Here is a 19,850-nt window from a genome sequence, read left to right on the forward strand (position 1 = left end):
GACTGAACAAAGACAGTGAGGATGGAGGGTGGCAGTGCAATGCAGAGATTATCAGAGAGCACCATGTAACAGTCCACAAAATGCCCTGGCTTCAAGGACAGCCCACCCAGCCAATGACAACTAAAAAAAGAAATGCCAGCAGACAATGGCTGAAGGGCGCTGACCTACAGTCCACACCTTTGTTCTCCATGTATGTGAAGGTGTACTGTTAACCTGAGGTCCCCAACAAAGAATTACAGCGGTCTGTGGACAAGACTTACAAAGGGATGGCAGCCATTACTAACACCTTCTGCCTAGCATCTTAGAGAAGGCCATGCAAAACTATCACAACTGGAGGAATCTGGTTGGAGCATAAAATTATGCAGGCTACTTTTTTTCCTCAACCCAGCACTTTGTCAGTGTCTTGAATGACATTTGTATTCGAGGTGTGTTTTTCATGAAATTTCGCAAAACAAAAGTTCACATGCAGCACAAAGGGCTTACCAAAGATGACGTATTTTCGAAGGTGAAGTGTACACTCGGCCTACCGGCGGGATCAGAGTGCACAGAAGATAAGGCCATTCACTCTACCTGAGAATGGCATATTCCGGGGGAAAGATAGGGTCTGAGGACTGTCAGAGCAAAGGCATTTTTGTTCTATGCAGGTGATGATGGAGAGGGTGTTCTTAAGTACAGATGCTTGGACCAAAGCGGCTGTTTCCTAACTAGTCATCCTAAATGACTACACGTCCAGTGAAAAGATAAAGGATCTAACCAAGCAATTGGCCTAGAATGTTTTACAGAAATTTGTTCCAAGGAACCATAGGCACAGTGCGGTTGATGAGAGGATCACAATGACTGGTATTTTATGTGACCTTCACCAGGTGTCAGAGAGGAGTAGAAGAGGTGACAGGCCGCTGCATTTTGGACTTTGCTGCAGATTGGACAGTTACTGAACAGAAGGGCAAAGGTAGACAATTTTGAGACAAAAGGGTCCATTACCGCCTTTATCAAATGGGAAAAACATTATAGATCTGAAACAGAAAAACACCTTCCTAAACTGGTGCTCCAAGGACAGAGGAAAGTCCGGAAGACTTCAACGTTTCTGACCCCGGGACTATAAGGAGGAAAGGTTGTTACCCCAACAGTGACAAGGATTCTTCACACCACTGGCCGCAGCTGCTCTTTTGGAAGGACCGAATTTTGTAAAGTAAAACAACAAATGCAAATGAGTGAGGCGAGTGTTAGGAGATCCTCACAGTGTGTGTAGAAGCAATTCAACGCATGGAGTTTGGACAGCCTACACTTTAGAATTCAACTGTCTTAAAAACACACAGGTTTCTCATTCTGCGCCTCTCCAGTTTTTCATTTATTTTATGAAGTCAGTTAAAGGTGTTCCGAAAACACTGGCCATTGTGGTTGCCTTAATGAACTGTGCCTAAGATTGGTACCCTGAAACATATTGTAGAATGATTACAATCTACTTTTTCAAACCCAAGACACAAATAATGTATCTTTCATTAGACTAATGTTCGGAATGGATATTCAGGCCCTCGCATAGATTTTAGAAAACAAAAACTATTTTTTTCTGTGCACAATTCCCCAAAAGGTTTTGGTGTGTACTTTTTAAACAAGAGGTTGCATAAAGGTTTGTGTTCAATTGGAGAGTTCCACTCCTAGCAGCTGATCATAACTAATTACAAGGAAGGACTCAAATTAGAACTGCAGTTATTTTCAAAAGAATCAATTCAACAGCGTTGGGCTTTCGCTCACACCACCAATTACTCAATAACGTGCACTGGGGAAAGATTCGCTTTAAAATATGAATAACAATCCTGGAAAGTAATAAAGGGCTTGGCCATTTGAGAGGTCTTTCTGGTAATTAAAACAGATCTATCAATAAATTTAGAAGCAATACATGACACTCCTAGCTTAACATTCTGGACCCTACACCTATTCCCATAGCAAAGCATCTACTTTAAACAAGCATTGGAAATGCAATAGGTCTCGCATTAGGAAAGTTTGAGCGATTGTTATTGTAAATGAAACTTTTTTATTTATGTGTTGGTTTTGAAAATAGGCAAATTAATAGCTTTGTCAGTTACAATGTCAATAGTTTTAACTTTCGCAAATGTGACACCTATAGCATTTGTAATGCAATGTGTGTTGTATTTACGTGACTTAGATGTATTGATATTACAAATAACAATGGCTTTTATTTTTGGAAATCATTAATACTTAAATAAAAGTTATTGTAATTGATAATGGCAACACCTTAAAAGTTTGTAAATAACTTTTGTGAAGATTATGTTCAGTGTATTTTATTGTGACGAAAATCCAAGAACATTGCATTTGCACCTACACACACACAGAGCCCCACACACACACACACACACACACCAATATAGATGTGGTGGTGGTGGATCTGGGGGATTTGGTGGTGGTGGATGTGTTGGTGGATGTGGTGGTGGATGCGGTGGTGGATGTGGTGGTGGTCATGGATGTGGTGTTGGTGGATGCAGTGGTGGTGGATGCGGTGGTGGATGTGGTGGTGGTGGATGCGGTGGTGGATGTGGTGGTGGTGGATGCGGTGGTGGTGGAAGTGTTGGTGGATGTGTTGGTGGATGTGTGGTGGATGTGGCGGTGGTGGGTGTGGTGGATGCGGTGGTGGTGTATGTGGTGGTGTTGGATGTGGTGTATGTGGTGTTGGTGGATGCGGTGGTGGTGGTGAATGGGGTGGTGGATGCAGTGGTGGATGTGGTGGTGGTGGATGTGGTGGTGTATGTGGTGGTGGATGTGGTGGTGTATGTGGTGGTGTATGTGGTGGTGTATGTGGTGGTGTATGTGGTGGTGTATGTGGTGGTGTATGTGGTGGTGTATGTGGTGGTGTATGTGGTGTTGGTGGATGCGGTGGTGGTGGTGAATGGGGTGGTGGATGCGGTGGTGGTGGTGGAGGTGGTGGATGTGGTGGTGGGTGTGGTGTTGGTGGTGGGTGTGGTGTTGGTGGTGGGTGTGGTGGTGTATGTGGTGGTGTATGTGGTGGTGTATGTGGTGTTGGTGGATGCGGTGGTGGTGGTGAATGGGGTGGTGGATGCGGTGGTGGTGGTGGAGGTGGTGGATGTGGTGGTGGGTGTGGTGTTGGTGGTGGGTGTGGTGTTGGTGGTGTATGTGGTGGTGTATGTGGTGGTGTATGTGGTGGTGTATGTGGTGTTGGTGGATGCGGTGGTGGTGGTGAATGGGGTGGTGGATGCGGTGGTGGTGGTGGAGGTGGTGGATGTGGTGGTGGGTGTGGTGTTGGTGGTGGGTGTGGTGTTGGTGGTGGGTGTGGTGGTGGTGGTGGGTGTGGTGGTGGTGGTGGGTGTGGTGGTGGTGGTGGTGGGTGTGGTGGTGGATGTGGATGTGGTGGTGGTGGATGCGGTGGATGTGGTGGTGGTGCATGCGGTGGATGTGTATGTGGTGGTGGATGTGGTGGTGGATGTGGTGGTGGATGTGGCGGTGGATGTGGCGGTGGATGTGGCGGTGGATGTGGCGGTGGATGTGGCGGTGGATGTGGCGGTGGATGTGGCAGTGGATGTGGCGGTGGATGTGGTGGTGGTGGTGGTGGATGTGGTGGTGGTGGTGGATGTGGTGGTGATGGTGGATGTGGTGGTGGTGGATGTGGTGGTGGATGTGGTGGTGGTGGATGCGGTGGTGGTGGTGGTGGATGGGGTGATGGATGTAGTGGTGGTGGGTGTGGTGGATGTGGTGGTGGTGGATGTGGTGGTGGTGGATGTGGTGATGGTGTATGCGGTGGTGGTGGTGGATGGGGTGGTGGATGTGGTGGTGGTGGATGTGGTGATGGTGTATGCGGTGGTGGTGGTGGATGCGGTGGTGGATGGGGTGGTGGATGTAGTGGTGGTGGATGTGTTGGATGTGGTGGTGGATGTGGTGGGTGTGGTGGTGGATGTGGTGGTGGATGTGGTGGTGATGGTGGAGGCTCTTGGTGTGTTGACATTTTAAAACTGATGACTTCTCACTTTCTGTAGTTAACATCTCATCTGCTGGGCAAAGCGTCTGCACCCTTTCTGGTTGTTTATGCTGTGTCACATACTTAAAGTTGCGGCAAGGTTGTGCTGGGAGAGAGAGAGTGGGGAGGAGAGTAGGGGGAGGAGAGTAGGAGGAGGAGGGGGGATGAGAGTAGGGGAGGCACGGCCTAGCGGCTGTGCAACCAAGAAGTGAGGGGGCGGAGCTGGGGGAGATAAAGCAAGACCCGCAAATTAAAAGTAAGCTTTCTAAAGAATTATGGCGCCCGGCGTGAACCCTCGACAGATGCTAGGTGTGACCTTTCACTAATTGTACTGACTGTTTGCTCGGTGAAGCGGCACGCTGTAGACACTGTAACACGCGTTGGATAAAGGGCCAGTTCTTTTGAAGTTAATGGATTTCATTGTGCAGCATGAGGGGGGCAAAATCAAGCTAGAAGGATCCCTTCGCGCTTCCCATTGCGAGCACGTTCCTGGCTAAGGATCAATTCTAGCAGCATGCCCACTACTTTCCAGGAATAATTTGTTCAACTGCCCAGGACGGGCACATTCGAGGTACCAAGAGAAGTAGTGCTCCGAGCCAGCAAGTATTGTTCCTAACTGCCCAATACCCACAGGCAAAAACCCTCGTGGCCTTGAGACAGGGTGACACAAACCCTGAGACATTCCAAAAACAAACGTAGGACTACAATTGGTATGACCTAGGATCGAAGAATGGCTTAACTGCCAGAATTCATAAATATAGAAAGCACAGACACTGTGGCACTAAAGGAAATGAAATGTTACGTTTATACACAGTACCATCTATGTTAACTAAATTGCGTTCTGCATTGGGATTACAACGCTATTGCGCACTGAAACATCAGAATGTGGCTCCCTCTATGTCCCTTAGACACTCTCTGAAAACGTAACTTTTGCTAAATGTTAAAAAATTCGACAGCCCAGATGGTGGAAAAAAAACTTGCATTATCCGAGCAAATTCGGGGCGCGGTCACCCAATCATGAGGTGTTGTTCGAGCTTTCCATATCGCACACGCCCCTCGCCAGAAACTCCTCCTCATAACCCGACGTTGACGGGCAGGCAAAAAGGGTTCACTCCAGTCACACACACAGCAGACAAACATACATACTCGTGGATAATGTGCTTTTCCTCTACTCCACGCCAACTTCAACTGGAAACTCTGGAGAAGCCACGAGTTATTTGGTTCCGGATTCGATTACAAAAACATAAGCTGCACACAAGGCATTTCCATCAAACAAGTTCTTCGTGGTGCATGACTTAACAGAGTAAATGTGAGGAGCCATGGAACCAACTAAAAATGTCCAATTGCGAATGATGGATAACTAACAGTAGAGGTTGCCTTTTTAAAGAATTGGCACGGGGTGCAAACGAAACAAAAACAAGTTTAAACGAGACCCAGAGGAGGCTATCTTAAAACAAGGTTGTGCTGGGAGAGAGAGAGTGGGGGGGAGAGTAGGAGGAGGAGGGGGGAGGAGAGTAGGAGGAGGAGGGGGGAGGAGAGATGGGGAGGCACGGCGAAGTGAAGAGACAAGACGGAGGGAAGGCAGAGAAGGGGAGGGGGGAGGAGAAATGCGACACGGCGGGCAGGGGAGGGGGTGGAGCGGGGAGGGGGTGTGAAAGCAGCAGGGGCCTGGAGTGCGGCTGAGGGAACTGATGTGCACGCGCTTAAAAGTCACGGGCACTGCAAGGAATCGCCACGATTCCTTGCAAGTTAGTTAAAGACTGTTTAAGCCCCCATAGTCTTGCAAGCTCGATGCGCTGCGCATCGAATAGCGAGACCTAAAAAGAAGCCAAACAACACATCTGTGTGCTACACCAACTACCCGGTCAAAACATCAATAAACTAGGCAGAAAAGTCTGCTGGGTACATTAAGACAACCACTTCCCTCCTAATCGCACTTCAACAAAAACATCCCAAGTTACCATCCCCATAAGTCAACGGTCACATTTAGCGCCCAATTCACAAAGGTAAACTTGTAAGTTTACTTTTGTGAATTGGGCCCATGGACTTCAGGTATAAACAGAGACTTCAGGTTCAAGTTTACCTTAGTGAACTAGACCTTAAGACTTTACTGGTTGAATCCAGGCAGCCTCTGGGAAGTCACCAACTCTTACCACTTCCCCTGCTAACACCCGGGTTCAAAATCCTTTTTACAACAATTTACAAAGCTAAAAGTTGTACATTCAGTGTAACCTTCTTAACCTCCATTGTCACTACAAAAGTCTGAGAACAGAGCGGCACAGTGCTTGCAATCTATACCTTAAGAGCTTTCGGGCGCTTCATAGCCAGTTTATAAAGATCATCTGAAGCCAAATGTGTCCTCCGCACAGTAAAATCAAAGGAGGGTCCAATTTCTTCAAGTTCAATCCGCGGAGTCTTACAGCCAGATTTCTTCAACAGCACTCTGGGAGAAATGTAGCAAAGAAATTATATACACACCAACAATGACTATTTACAAAAGTAAACTAGTGTCTTGCATGTCCATTTCAACCAGAGTCGTAAATTTCACTTTGCGATCATGCACAAAACATTGAAAATTGGGTTGACAATGGTTATTGCAAAAACATACTACGAATCATTGCAACTTTCAGAAAAAGTGGTTGCTTTGTTAACATAGTAGGTGGCAAATGATAACACAAAGCTGCGGAAGACAACACACTCAACTTAAAAACACACTATGGGCCTCTTGGGCTAAAGATTGATTGATGGGGTATTGAAGTGTCCCTTTCTTAGGATGAATACCCTCACCCATCTAAAGGTGCCATGCTTTATTATAGGGGGATCTCCTCGCACTACAAACCTAGCCGTAGCGCAGGCTACAACCCCCTGTCTAAGAGGGAGGAGCTCAGGGATGTCATAGTGGAGATATTGAGGTGTATTAAACCCCTAGAGGAGCCGGATGTGGTGAGAAGGGTGTGAAAGAAATGTGGAAAAGTGATTAAACTGAATCAGTGGTATGCTGGGTAAGAAGGCTTATCATACTTGGCAAAGATGTACATTGAGAATCAATGGTGATAAAGGAATGTGATCAACTCCTTGAATAAATATAAACAAAAACCCAGCAGAAAAATAGAGCTTCAACAATTATGGCATCCTAAATGTATTTATTAAATCTGGAGAACTGAGAATTAATATTACAAAATGATATTTACTTGTAGCTACGCATAAAAATCTTGCCATCCATTGCTGTGAAATGTAGTACATGCTCCAAGCCAGCCAATCGAATATTTGGAACTGTTGGACCTCTGAAGAAATCTGAAAAGAAAATTATGTAACATTGATCTCACAAGTTCCTATGAAGGTCCAACAAAGTTCAACACTCCAAAGCTACGACCATGAATAACGGGTTAGAACTATGGGTTAGAATACTCAGAAAACACAATGTTAAAATCCTTAGGTGGCAGGTGTTCACTTACAAGCTACAATAGGTGCAAAAGGCCATCAGAACGGACAACTATCAAATCTTTCACCCTCAAGTGCACAACCATTAGGAAAGAGTAAAATTGAAATGAATTCCAAGTTGCCACAAAACTCGGAAAAATAGTAAATCACATCTTGTACTGATGGCTGAAATTGCTGTCTTCTGTGCACAAACGTCAGCTAACTGGTGGCTTACCAATAAGAAGGCTTTTTAACCTTCTGTAGTCTTCTGTTACTTCAAACGTGTCTCCAGCAAATACCAGCATGGGCTTTGTACCTTCTGGACATTTACTGTTCTGGAAGAAAATAAAAAGTATTGAAGCAAAAACTGATTGATGACCTTGCACCATTTTGTTCCCAAACCATTCTGGGAAAGGTAATTCTTATACACTGAAGCTGCTGCTTCCTTTGCATGCATTTTATGACAGCCATGCAGCTGCTTTGACTCTCCTGTCGCAGCTGCTGCAAAGCTTTACATTTGCATTCTTCTGATCTCCAAATTCCTAACAGTGCTAGAAAATTTCAGGACAAGATTTTGATGCTGGCAAATTTCCTCCCCTAAACACAGCTTCACTAGATCCCTACTTATGTACCCGTGGTCTGGTCACAAAACATTGTACATGAAAAAAACAACCTTAAGTAGCTAATGAAGGAAGTTCCGGCGAAACACACCATCTAATGTACTAACAATCCCTGCTCACGAATAAATCTTTCAAAAGTTACTTCAACTTGCTGATGGAATTCACATAATGCTTAATTCATAACTAAATACTTTTTCTTAGAAGGCTCTTGTCCACTTTCGGTGCAACCACTACCTGCATGGGCATCACACAAAGCCTTGAGTGCCTTAACTACTCTTGACGCAACATGATGCTGTTCATTTGGTGGCAGGCTTGTGACTAGTCCTAGAGAACATAGGGATCACACAGAGGAAACAGTACATTTAAAATAAAATCAGAACTTTTTCCTCACTCCTACAGCCCGATTGCTGAACTGATTTACACCAAAGGTGGTATTAAAGAACTTTATTCAGATAGCGTGGTTTTCTTGATTTGTTGTATTTCTGTCCTGTACTTTTTAAAATATTAGCATTTTAAACCCTTGCAGAGCAAGCTTTGAAGGGGTAACTTTTATATATATATATATATATATATATATATATATGGCGTTTATGGCTCGCAAATAATTTGCTAGTCCAGGAATTTAAATAAATCCATACATAAATAAACTGACTGGACGTTAGAGACTTTTCTCCCTCTGTCCTTTTTGGATCTGGGGCAAGAAGGATGCTATTGCGGATCCGAGTATTATTGGCTGCTGCCACATCAGAGAATGTTGCTTGCAGCAGCCATTACATCATGTGGGGCTCAGTCCCCCGTCCAACCCACCCAAAAAGGGCAATATAAGGGAGAAAACTAGGCACACAAGGGAATTACGAGTGGAGGCATAATTCAAAGCTTAACTAACCCTCGTCTATAATTCAAATGAAATTTAACCTTTTAGTAAAGCTGATGTTTCCTGAGTTATGGTTCCAGCTCAAATGTAAAAAACCATTGATATAAACCAGTCATGGTTATCAACACAAGCCATAACTTGCAGCGCCCGTCATGCTCAAAACACCAATTAGAAAAAGGCATAAAAAACAGCTATCAAGAAAGAGATGCGATGGAAGGCATGAATTATGCTTTTGTTATTTATAACCATAACTCGTGAATTTCCGTGTTTTTAGTATTTGAGCCAGAAATACACTTTTTAACTGAAGGGGGAGGGGGGCTACCCGCGAGATATATATATATCGCGCATGGCAGACCTATCGTCTCGGCCAAGGGGGGGTCTATTGGAAAAAACATCAGTCTTCATTGACTAGTTTCTCTAAAGCCATGTAAAATCGCTTGAGTCCTTTATACAGGGGACTTTCTATTGAAGATTCAGCAAATCAAGTGGTTAGATGGATATTGGATGATGGCCCTTGATGTGTCTGCGCTCTATACGAGCATTGTACATTCTGATGGACTATCCGCTGTAGGTTATTATTTAGACGAAAGAGTGAAGCAGTTCACTGAGCACAGTACAATGCTATTACAAATGCTTGAATATTGTCTAAAGAATAACATCTTTATGTATAATAACTTGATGTATCGTCAGTTGCACAGCGTGTCAATGGGGGCCAGTTTTTCTCCAAGTTTTGCCCGTCTCCACATGGGCGTTTGGGAAGAACTGGTCCTCAAAGTCAAACATAAGGTGGCCTTTGATACTTACGTGGTAGCATGGTTTCGTTATTGTTATGTTGTTCTGTTTTATCTTACATCTTCCCTCCCATTGGTTTCTAGTCTTTTTCTCCAGAACTCTGCTTAGAATAGGAACTTCCCCACTGTTCTTAGAATAGGAATGTATTGAATATTCCAGGTCAGTTACGACCTGAAGCTGTTGTGGATGAGGCGATTAAACTGGACTCCTGAACTACATTTGATTTCCTGTTTACTTTATTTGGGAAACACCACATTAATATTGGCGACGATCGTCCTACCTCTGAAAGCCTCAACACGCAGCTGTCCTCATCTCGATCTACCTCCCCTGCGGCTGTATTCCATAGAAAGGAAGCGAAGTCTTTCCAGCGGCAGAAACGAAGAGTCGAAAAGAAGAAAGAAAACTCCTTGATGCGGTGAGGAGTATGGCGGGAGGTTAATTAAAAAAAAAAAAGGGGACGTAAAAGAAAAGTAAATAAACAACGCGCGTTGTTTAAAAGTGAAGCCGTTAGATGCGCTCGCGCTGCTCGCGTGCTTTAGCGCGATCGGGTTCACAGCGCGTGTTACAGGAAGGCTCCATGCGTTTCAATGACGCAATACGCAACGTGTTAAGGAAGTCGCGCTGCGTTTCAAGCCTCACTGCGCACTGATGCAAACGCGCATTCTGAAAAGGAAAGAAAGAACACTGATTGTTCTCATTCATAGTTAAAAAGAACGAAGAGAGAAAGAACGTTCTCGTGAAAAGATTAGAACGTGGCTTTGTTCACAAAGAAAAAAGAAAGATGATCTCACAATGCTTATTCTATTATTACTAAAAGAAAGGCAATTTCTTTAGTAAAAAAAAAGTGAGACAAAGAGAAAGGAATTTAACAGAACCTTATCATTAACAATGACAATTCTTTAAATTAAAATATAAAAAAAAGGAGAATTTAAAAAAACACAACAAAGGATAAGAAGAGTAAAGAAAAAATGCAGAATGTCACCCAACCAGCATTCTTTTTGATAAGTCCAGGTGAACCAAATGTGAAATGGCAGAAATGGAAGAAGATTTTTGCGAATTATGCGAGGGTTTGTGGCACAAACCTAAGTGCAGAGAGGAAACATTCTTTACTTTTACACTGTCTAGGAGGAGAAGGGCAGGACGTATTGGAACACTTGCCGGAGCTCACAGCAGCAGAACAGAGAAGCTTAAATGAGTACGAAATAGCCATAGAACAATTAGATCGTCACTATCTTCCAAGGTTGAGCACAATAATGGAGAGATACCATTTTGGCTTGAGAGGTCAGAAGAGAGATGAATCTGTAGAAGACTACGTATCCGCTCTAAGAAAATTGGCTTCTTCGTGTAAATTTGGACAAACATTAGAAGAAAGAATAAGAGATCAGTTTGTCTTAAAGTGTGCTCATGACAGCATTCGAAAGGAGTTATGGCTAAAGGATGAACCACCCTTAGAGGAAGTACTTGTAATAGCAAAACAAGTCGAACACATGACCAAATGTGTAGATGAACTGAAAGGAGAAAAAGAGAAGATGGTAGAACCTGAGAAGAAAGCTGAATCCAAAGTAGAGGAAGTTGTTTGTCAAGTTCAGAAAGAGGGAAAAGAAGACAGTGGGAAGAATGACAATGTGATGAATAGATTTAATCCGAGTTTTAATATGTCTAACAAATTTTCTTGTTTCAGGTGTGGCAACCCCGGTCATTTAGCTAACTCACCAAATTGTCCAGCTTTGAAATCGATTTGCAATGAGTGTGGGAGAAGAGGTCACTTTTCAAAATGTTGTAGGACAAAAGGTAACAAAAGGGATAATACGTACAAGAAATGGGCACAACCACAGGTGAAAACGGTTACGTTTCAGGTTAGTGGTGGGGTATTAGAACATCCCACACATTTAGTTAAAGTGGATGATGCCATGATTGAATTTAAATTTGATTCTTGTTCTCAAATCACCATGATTGATGAAAAGCTACTGCACAAAACCTTTGGGGAAAATGTAAAGTTGTTCAAGAGTGATATTTTACCTCTAGGTTATGGTAGTAAACCAATTAAGATTCTAGGGTATTTTATGGCCACTATGGAATTAGGTTGCAGAATCATTCCAGGGAAAATTTATGTAACAAATTTTGGTGATGCTCTAATTAGTTGGAGAGACCAACGTGATCTTGGGGTTACACTGGATCCGAATGCCACTCCTCAGGTGAGAATTCTTGAGGTTGAAAACTTGTCCGACATGTTTGCAGAAAAGTTTCCTTCTGTATTTAAGGATAAGTTAGGCTGTTTAATTGGCTACAAGCATTGTATCAAGCTAAAGAAGAATGCCATTCCAATAGTATTAAAGGTTAGAAGGATTCCACTTGCAGAGCAAGTGAAGGTTCAAGAGGAGATTGAGAAGCTAATTGCGAATAACATAATAGAACCAGTGGAGGCTACGGAATGGTTGGCTCCTATTGTAGTAGCTAAGAAGCCAACTGGGGAGATTCGTTTGTGTATTGATCTAAGAGCATTAAACAAAGAGGTGGTGGTAGACAGATTTCCATTACCCAATATAGATGAGATAGTAGGCACGTTAGAGGGAGCAAGATACTTTACCACCTTGGATCTGGCATCTGCCTACCACCAGGTTGAGTTGGATACCTCTTGTCAAGATTTAACTGCATTTATAACACCGATGGGTACCTTTAGGTTCAAAAGAATGCCTTTTGGATTAATATCAGCTGCCTCTGTATTTCAGAGAATCATGACACACATACTTAAAGGTCTTCGTGGGGTAAAATGTTACCAAGATGATCTTCTAATATATGGGTCAGACTTACAAGAACACAATGAACGGGTGTGTGATGTGTTGAAAAGATTATCTGACTCTGGCCTGTCACTCAAAAAAGAAAAATGTAAATTTGGCTTGGAAGAGGTCAACTACCTGGGTCATTGTATTAGGAGTGAAGGTGTTTTCCCTAAATCTGATTTAGTTGCTTCCATCAATAATATGGCAGAGCCTGTTAATAGAGATGAGTTGTTATCCTTCCTCGGGATGGTAGAGTTTTATGGTAAATTTATTATACACTTTGCTGATAAAACAAAGAACATGAGGAGACTCACTGGGAAAAGTGTCACATTTGTCTGGTCTGATGAATGCAAAAAGGAGTTTGAGAGCATAAAAGAAGAATTAAAAAAAGCTCCATGCTTGCAAGCATTTGTTCCTGGTTTACCTACATTCATATTCACAGATGCAAGTGACAAAGGTTTAGGGGCAGTTTTGGTACAAAGTAAACACGACCATGATTCCTTAATTGCATGTGCTTCCAGGTGTCTTCGTGGTCCGGAATTAAACTATTCCGTAATTGAAAAGGAATCATTAGCCATTTATTGGGCTTTAAAGAAATTCAAAAATTTGGTTTGGGGGACCAAATTTGTTGTCAAATCTGACCATAAGCCGTTGAAAGAAGTTTTTTGCAAAAAAGGGTTGGATTCTATCTCTTCCCGGATTAGGAGGTGGATAATATCCTTACAAGAATTTGACTTTGAAGTGCAATATTTACCTGGTGTGTCAAACAAGGCTGCTGATTGTTTTTCTAGGTTGGTAAATGATGGTGATACAGGTAGTGATGATGAGTTTATTGATGAAGAAGAATATCTCAATGTTTGTGAAGTTACAGAGGGTGTAGTAGGTAAAGATGAGTGGAAAGAGGAATTGTCGAAGGATGAGGAGTTAGAGTAATGTCTCTATTGAAAGATAATAAGCGTCTGGATAAACCCTGGTCCTTAGTTTCTCAGGAGCTGTCCATTTCTGATGACATGCTGACTCGTGGTCTGAGGCTCATACCCCCTTGCTCTTTAAGGAAAAAGTTGTTGTTGCATGCACACTCTGGGCACTTGGGAATAGTAAAAACCAAAGAGATGATTCGTACTCAGTTCTGGTGGCCAGGAATGGACTTAGAAATAGAACGAATGGTTAGAGACTGTGTTGAATGCTGTGCAAGCGACAAGATTCTAAAAGTCAGACAAATGCCCATGGTATGTAGGGATTTACCTAATCATCCTTGGGATGAACTAGCTATTGATATTTTAGGGCCTCTCACTGGAGTTTCTGACACACCTTATTTGATAGTATTAATTGATTTATACTCACGGTGGATAGAAGTACGCGCAGTTAGTGAGATTACGTCAACTTCAGTCATAAAATTTTTGTCTGATATATTTTTGAGAGAGAGTTTTCCTAATAGCATATTGTCAGATAACGGTCCACAGTTCTGTTCTAGCTTGTTTGAAGATTATCTAAAGAAATGTGGGATATTACACAAACGAACATCATTGTACCATCCAGAAACAAATGGTGCCGTTGAGAGGGTCAACCGCACATTGAAAGAATGTATTCAGCTCGCAAGAGCTAGTGGCTTAAATTGGAAGGATGCATTAAGGGAAAGAATTGACGCTTATCGTTGTTCCCCTCACTCAACTACTGGGAAATCTCCTTTTGAGCTATTCAGGGGTAGAGTTCCGAACACTATGTGGTGTCCAGGTTGGATGAATCTGAAGAAGGGGTTTGTGGACAACCGTGTTGGTACTTGGAGGGAGAGAGAAGTAGAAAAACAAATTTGTAGGAAAGCATATTTCGACAAAGTTAAATGTGTTAAGTTTCATGAAGTGAAGGTTGGTGACCTTGTGAAAATAAAGGCACCTGTAGGGAGAAGGTCTTGGTCCAAGTACACCAATGTCAGGCCCGTCATTAAAGTGTTTGGTAATGCTATCAAAACACAAGATGGGAGAATTTGGAACAAAAGTAGAGTTGTGGTTGTCAAATCGAGAAACATTACCCAGTCTGACTGTGATACTAACTCTAATCTTTTTGCCATGAATAGTCCTTCTCACTCCTGTGCCAGCTTCTCACCTAATGCTCGTGTGAGGAGTCAAAGGTTACGCAGTGCTCCTATGTACATGAAAGACTATGTGTGACCAATACTCACAGTTCTTCTTATTTGTCAATGTGTTTTTTCTTCTTACCATGTTTAACCTTCAGCTTTTTTATTTATTGTAAAGAAGGGAGATGTGTTATGTTGTTCTGTTTTATCTTACATCTTCCCTCCCATTGGTTTCTAGTCTTTTTCTCCAGAACTCTGCTTAGAATAGGAACTTCCCCACTGTTCTTAGAATAGGAATGTATTGAATATTCCAGGTCAGTTACGACCTGAAGCTGTTGTGGATGAGGAGATTAAACTGGACTCCTGAACTACATTTGATTTCCTGTTTACTTTATTTGGGAAACACCACAGTTATATCGACGATTTATTTGTAATTTGGAGTGGGAACAATGAACAGGTAAGGACTTTATTGAGGCAATCAATGATTATGAGTACAACCTTGCATTTACTGTGACCATGAGTCAGACATCTGTTACATTCCTAGATATCGAAGTGTTCATCAAGGATAACAAGATAGAAACGAGGCCGTTCCGAAAGAGCACTGCGGGAAATACTATATTACATGCGGGCAGTGCTCACCCTGAACACCTAATAGCCAGTATTCCTTATGGCGAGATGCTTCGCATTAGGAGGGTATGCAGTAACACACAAGATTTGGAAGCAGCCCAGAAAGCCAGTAAATGCAGATTCCTTGAAATTATTTATTTTATTTTAATTATTTGTATAGCGCAGCTGATACCTTGCAGGCTTCCTGGCGCTGGAGAATACTCTACTGAAGAAGAGACCGAAAGTATATATAGGCGGGGGAGTCTAAGGGAATAGCCAGGTCTTGATGCGCTTCCTAAATGGAAGAAGTTGAGGGATCTGGCGTATGTCAATGGGCAGACTGTTCCATAATTTAGCCGCTGCGACCCTAAAGGATCTACCCCCGGTTCTGGCTTTGTTGTATCTGGGCACCTTTACCAGACAAGCCGAGGATGATCGCAAATCTCTGGTAGGAGCGTACCACAGAAACAGGGCTTGCAGGGGCCTGGGCCCGAGTCCATGCAGAGCCTTGAATACAATGCAGAGGGACTTGAAAGCCACACACTGCTTTAGGGGTAGCCAGTGCAGCTCGGCCAGTGCCGCTGTGGCCGAAGACCTTCTCGTCCAGCCAAGAGCCAGCTTGGCAGCAGCTGATTGAATTTGTTGCAGCCGGTCCAGCAAAGTGACTGGAGACTCAAGGAGCAGGGCGTTACAATAATCGAGGCGACTGAGAATCGTACACCTGACTACCAACGCCCGGGCTTGTGCAGGGAGAAGTGGCATAATTTTTCGCAGGGAGCGTAGCAGAGCCGTGCAAATCCCCACTGTTTTTGCCACCTGGGTTTCCATACTCAGCTTGTTATTGAGCATGACTCCCAGGTTGCGGACCGAGGAGACTGGCTGAGGTTTGTCCCTTGTCTCTGGAGGCCAGAAGTCATTCGGGAACTGGCGAGGTATATTGGTGCCAGCGCAAAACAGAACCTCTGTTTTGGAGGAGTTGAATTGGAGAGAGTTTCTGTGGAGCCACCCAGCTGTCTCTCTTAGGCAGTCATGGAAGGAGGTCAGAGGGATGGAATCTTCTCCTTCCCAGGAGAGAATGAGCTGGGTGTCATCCGCGTAATTAATCGTTTTTAACCTAAATGACTTAATTAATGTGATCAGCGGTTTAAGGTACACATTAAAAAGGATGGGACTGATGGAAGATCCCTGCGGAACTCCCTGTGGCACAGGTGAGAAAGCAGATTGGAATGGGGGGGAGAGAGACAGCCTGTCTCCTGTCCCGCAGGTAAGAGTGAAACCAAAGCAAAGCTGTGCCATCCACACCAGCTTCCCCGAGTCTCAGCAGCAGCGTCCTGTGGTTGACCGTATCGAATGCGGCAGACAAGTCCAGCAGTATTAGTGCTACTGGCTGGCCCCTGTCTGCACGCATGCGAAGATCCTCCATGGCTGTCAAGACCGCAGTTTCGGTGCCGTGGGCAGGGCGGAAACCGAACTGGAGATAGTCTAAAAAGTTGTTCTGCTCAAGATGAGTGGAGAGGCAGGAGCTAACCCATCGTTCAGCGACTTTCACAGGGAATGACAGTAGGGAGATGGGTCGATAGTTAGAGAGACAATCTGGACTCAGGGAGGGTTTTTTTAGGAGCGGAGTGATAAGCGCCTGTTTCCACGGGGTTGGGACGTAGCCACAGTGCAGAGACTGGTTACATATTTGGCGCAAGGTGCCAAAAAGCTCTGTTCCAGAGCTTTTCCAAATTTTTGGAGGCAGGGGGTCGAGCGGGGAACCCGAGGTGATTCCGAGCGCCAGGCTTTCAAACTCGGGTTCAGAGATCGGGGGGAATTCTCGCAGTCTAGCCGTAGAGCTGGAGACTCGAGGCGACAAGTCGTGAGAGCTGGTGCTGGCTCCCTGGATATTGGGGTCTCCCAGTGAGGGGGGGGGGGGGGGGGTCTTCAGGTTTTGAATGATAATGTTGATTTTATTAATGAAAAATGTTGCAAGATTATCACAGAGGGCTTGGGTGGGAGGCTGCGTCGACGTGGCACAGTCTGGGTGAGTTAAATTTTTAAGTATCTGAAAAATACTTTTCGAACTATTGGTGGCGTTGGTAATAGTAGAACAGTAGTAGTTAGCCTTTTTTTGGACAATGGCAGTTTTGTACGCCCGAAGGTTGTCTTTCCAGAGAGTTTTGTTGGTGTCGGAATATCCTTGCCTCCACTTTCTCTCTGATTGTCTGCAGGCAAGTTTAAGGGCTCTCAATGAGTCGTCGAACCAAGGGGCGGGTGCTCTTCTCTTTGGTTTGCACTTTTTCTGAGGGACGAGGCGCTCTGAAGTGTTGGTGATCCTAGTGCAGAAGGACATGTAATTGTCCTCCACCGACTGAGCGGTGGAGAAGCTGTCTTCCACCTCGAATACGGGGCCGGCCAGTCTTAGTTTATCTAAGGCTTTCCAATCTCTATACAGAGGGTCAGAGGCGGTGCTGAGTGACGGTCTGCTGGCTCTGCCGCCGGCTATGTGAAATTTGATAAGCGCATGGTCGGTCCAGCACATAGGCAGAATGTCGCTCAGGAAAACCAACTGGGGAGAGGAGAAAATTAGATCAAGCTGGTGTCCAGCAGAGTGTGTGGGTTTACTGACCAGTTGGGAGAGTCCCATACCTTCGCAGGAAAGTAAAAGATTGTTTAGAGCAGAGTCCAGACTGCCATTAGGCCATAGGTTAAAGTCACCCAGAACAATCAACTTGTTGTGGGAGGTGGCCATATTGGTAAGAGTAGTAAGGAGCGACTGCTGCTGTGTGGAATTAAAAGCTCCCGGCGGGCGGTAACATATCACAGCCGTAAAAGTTATTACGGAGAGACAATTGATTGAGAGACCAAGTATTTCCGTACCAGCCACTGGGTCCATGTCAAGTGTTTTTATGGACCAGGAGGCTCTATATATTATGCAGACTCCACCACCCCGACCCTTGGGTCTAGGGAGATGCAAGATTTTAAAATCTTGTGGACACGCCCAGTCCAGTTCTATATTACAATCGGAATGGGTCCAGGTCTCAGTCAGGAATAGTACGTCAAGGTGGTGATTCTCAATGAGCTGAGAGATTTCGTTGGCGTGTTTAGGCAGTGACCTGACGTTCAACAGGCCACCCGTCAGTAGACCCTTGCAGGCGAAATCATGCAGAGGAAAGGCAGTATCTGTGAAGGAGAGTTGGCCTTCATGAGCGAAATCTCTGAGACGGAGTAGAGACTCACGCGTCAGATACGGAAGGCTGGTGGTGGACAGGAGGGCAGGAGCATCGGGGACCGCTTCAGTCGAGCCGAGGCGCGGACGAGCGCGCCTTATGCGCGCAATCGTCGCGCCCGCTGCGCTCGTCCGCTGCGCTTCCTGCAGGAACTCATGATTTATGGTCGCGGTCAGTGCGTAAGAGGGGGGCGTGGCCAGCCGCGGTGGGCGTGTCTGGCGGGTCCCTCGACCAGGGAATGGCGGCAGGACGCGATCTGTGAGCGAAGCAACAAGCTGTCAACCGCTAAGCTCCAACAGGTAATGCCAAGAGTTTTTGTCAGTGCACAGGATATAAAATCACACAAATACACTATAAAAACTAATCACAAGTTTTAAAATTAGCTGCTCCCGGCTTCCGCCTCAGGAGTATTCACAAGATATAATGTAGCGCTGGCGCTTTGGCGCTCAATTTATACAAAACTGGGAGGGGGGGCGTGGCCAGCCGCGGTGGGCGTGTCTGGCGGGACCCTCGACCAGGGAATGGCGGCAGGACGCGATCTGTGAGCGAAGCAACAAGCTGTCAACCGCTAAGCTCCAACAGGTAATGCCAAGAGTTTTTGTCAGTGCACAGGGTATAAAATCACACAAATACACTATAAAAACTAATCACAAGTTTTAAAATGGATATACGGAGGATATACGGAGCGTCCAACTGATAGTGCCTTAATTAAATCAATGAGACACAGGAGGCAGGACTTACTGGACATATACAAACCTACTGTACATGTTGAGGCATCCACCAGCCCCAGATGTCCTGACACATTACCTATACAAATCAGTCCATTCAGAATCATAACTGGGTACAGCAGGCAATACAAGGAATTGTACAAAATCATATATCTTAATTGGTCAACTGTCCTAAGTGATCCCGTGATTGGTCTCACCTTACCCCAGACAGCCTCTCTTACATTCAGTAGGGCCGTGTCTATGAAAGACCGCCTGGTTAATACCAGTCCAGAAATCATTGAAAAAACATCATGGTTACAAACTAATAGTGGTTTCTTTAGATGCAAAACTTGCAACTCATGGCATTAACAAGAAAACATTTAAAGACGGGTTCAGTAACATCGAACACCACATATCTAAGGTGCTAACTTGCAAAACGGAATTTGCAATTCATGTACTCCAATGTCCTTGTCTGCTTAAATACGTGGGCAGTACAAAACACACGGTACATAAATGCATACTTCAGCATCTAAGAGCGATAGCCAATCAGTAGAATACTTATCCTGTGGATAGGCATTTTTGAGAACTACACCAAAGTGACAACAGGGGCCTGAAATTTTATGTAATAGATGCAGTCCGCGCAAGCAGGAGAGGTGGGGACAGGGAGTCAAAGCTCTGCTAACTCGAAACAAGGTATATATTGCAATTAGATACAAAGCACCCTGGGGGGCTGAACGTTACAGATGACCTGTACACATGTTTACCTTAAAATTTTAGTTA

At 44.4% G+C, this 19,850-nt stretch overlaps 1 protein-coding gene across 1 annotated transcript in view; it reads right to left on the reverse strand.

Annotated features, from left to right (window-relative positions):
- Positions 1–19,850, reverse strand: part of RPF2 (ribosome production factor 2 homolog) — a 76,055-nt gene that overhangs the window by 4,806 nt on the left and 51,399 nt on the right. Inside the window, exons 7-9 of the mRNA XM_086927377.1 lie at positions 7,641–7,740; positions 7,177–7,279; positions 6,284–6,428 (exon numbers count right to left, since the gene is read on the reverse strand). Of these exons, the coding sequence (XP_086783503.1) occupies positions 6,284–6,428; positions 7,177–7,279; positions 7,641–7,740 (348 nt within the window). The remainder of the gene's footprint in view (positions 1–6,283; positions 6,429–7,176; positions 7,280–7,640; positions 7,741–19,850) is intronic.

This window comes from Lissotriton vulgaris, chromosome 6 (assembly GCF_964263255.1).
Source record: "Lissotriton vulgaris chromosome 6, aLisVul1.2, whole genome shotgun sequence".
Classification (NCBI taxonomy): domain Eukaryota; kingdom Metazoa; phylum Chordata; class Amphibia; order Caudata; family Salamandridae; genus Lissotriton; species Lissotriton vulgaris.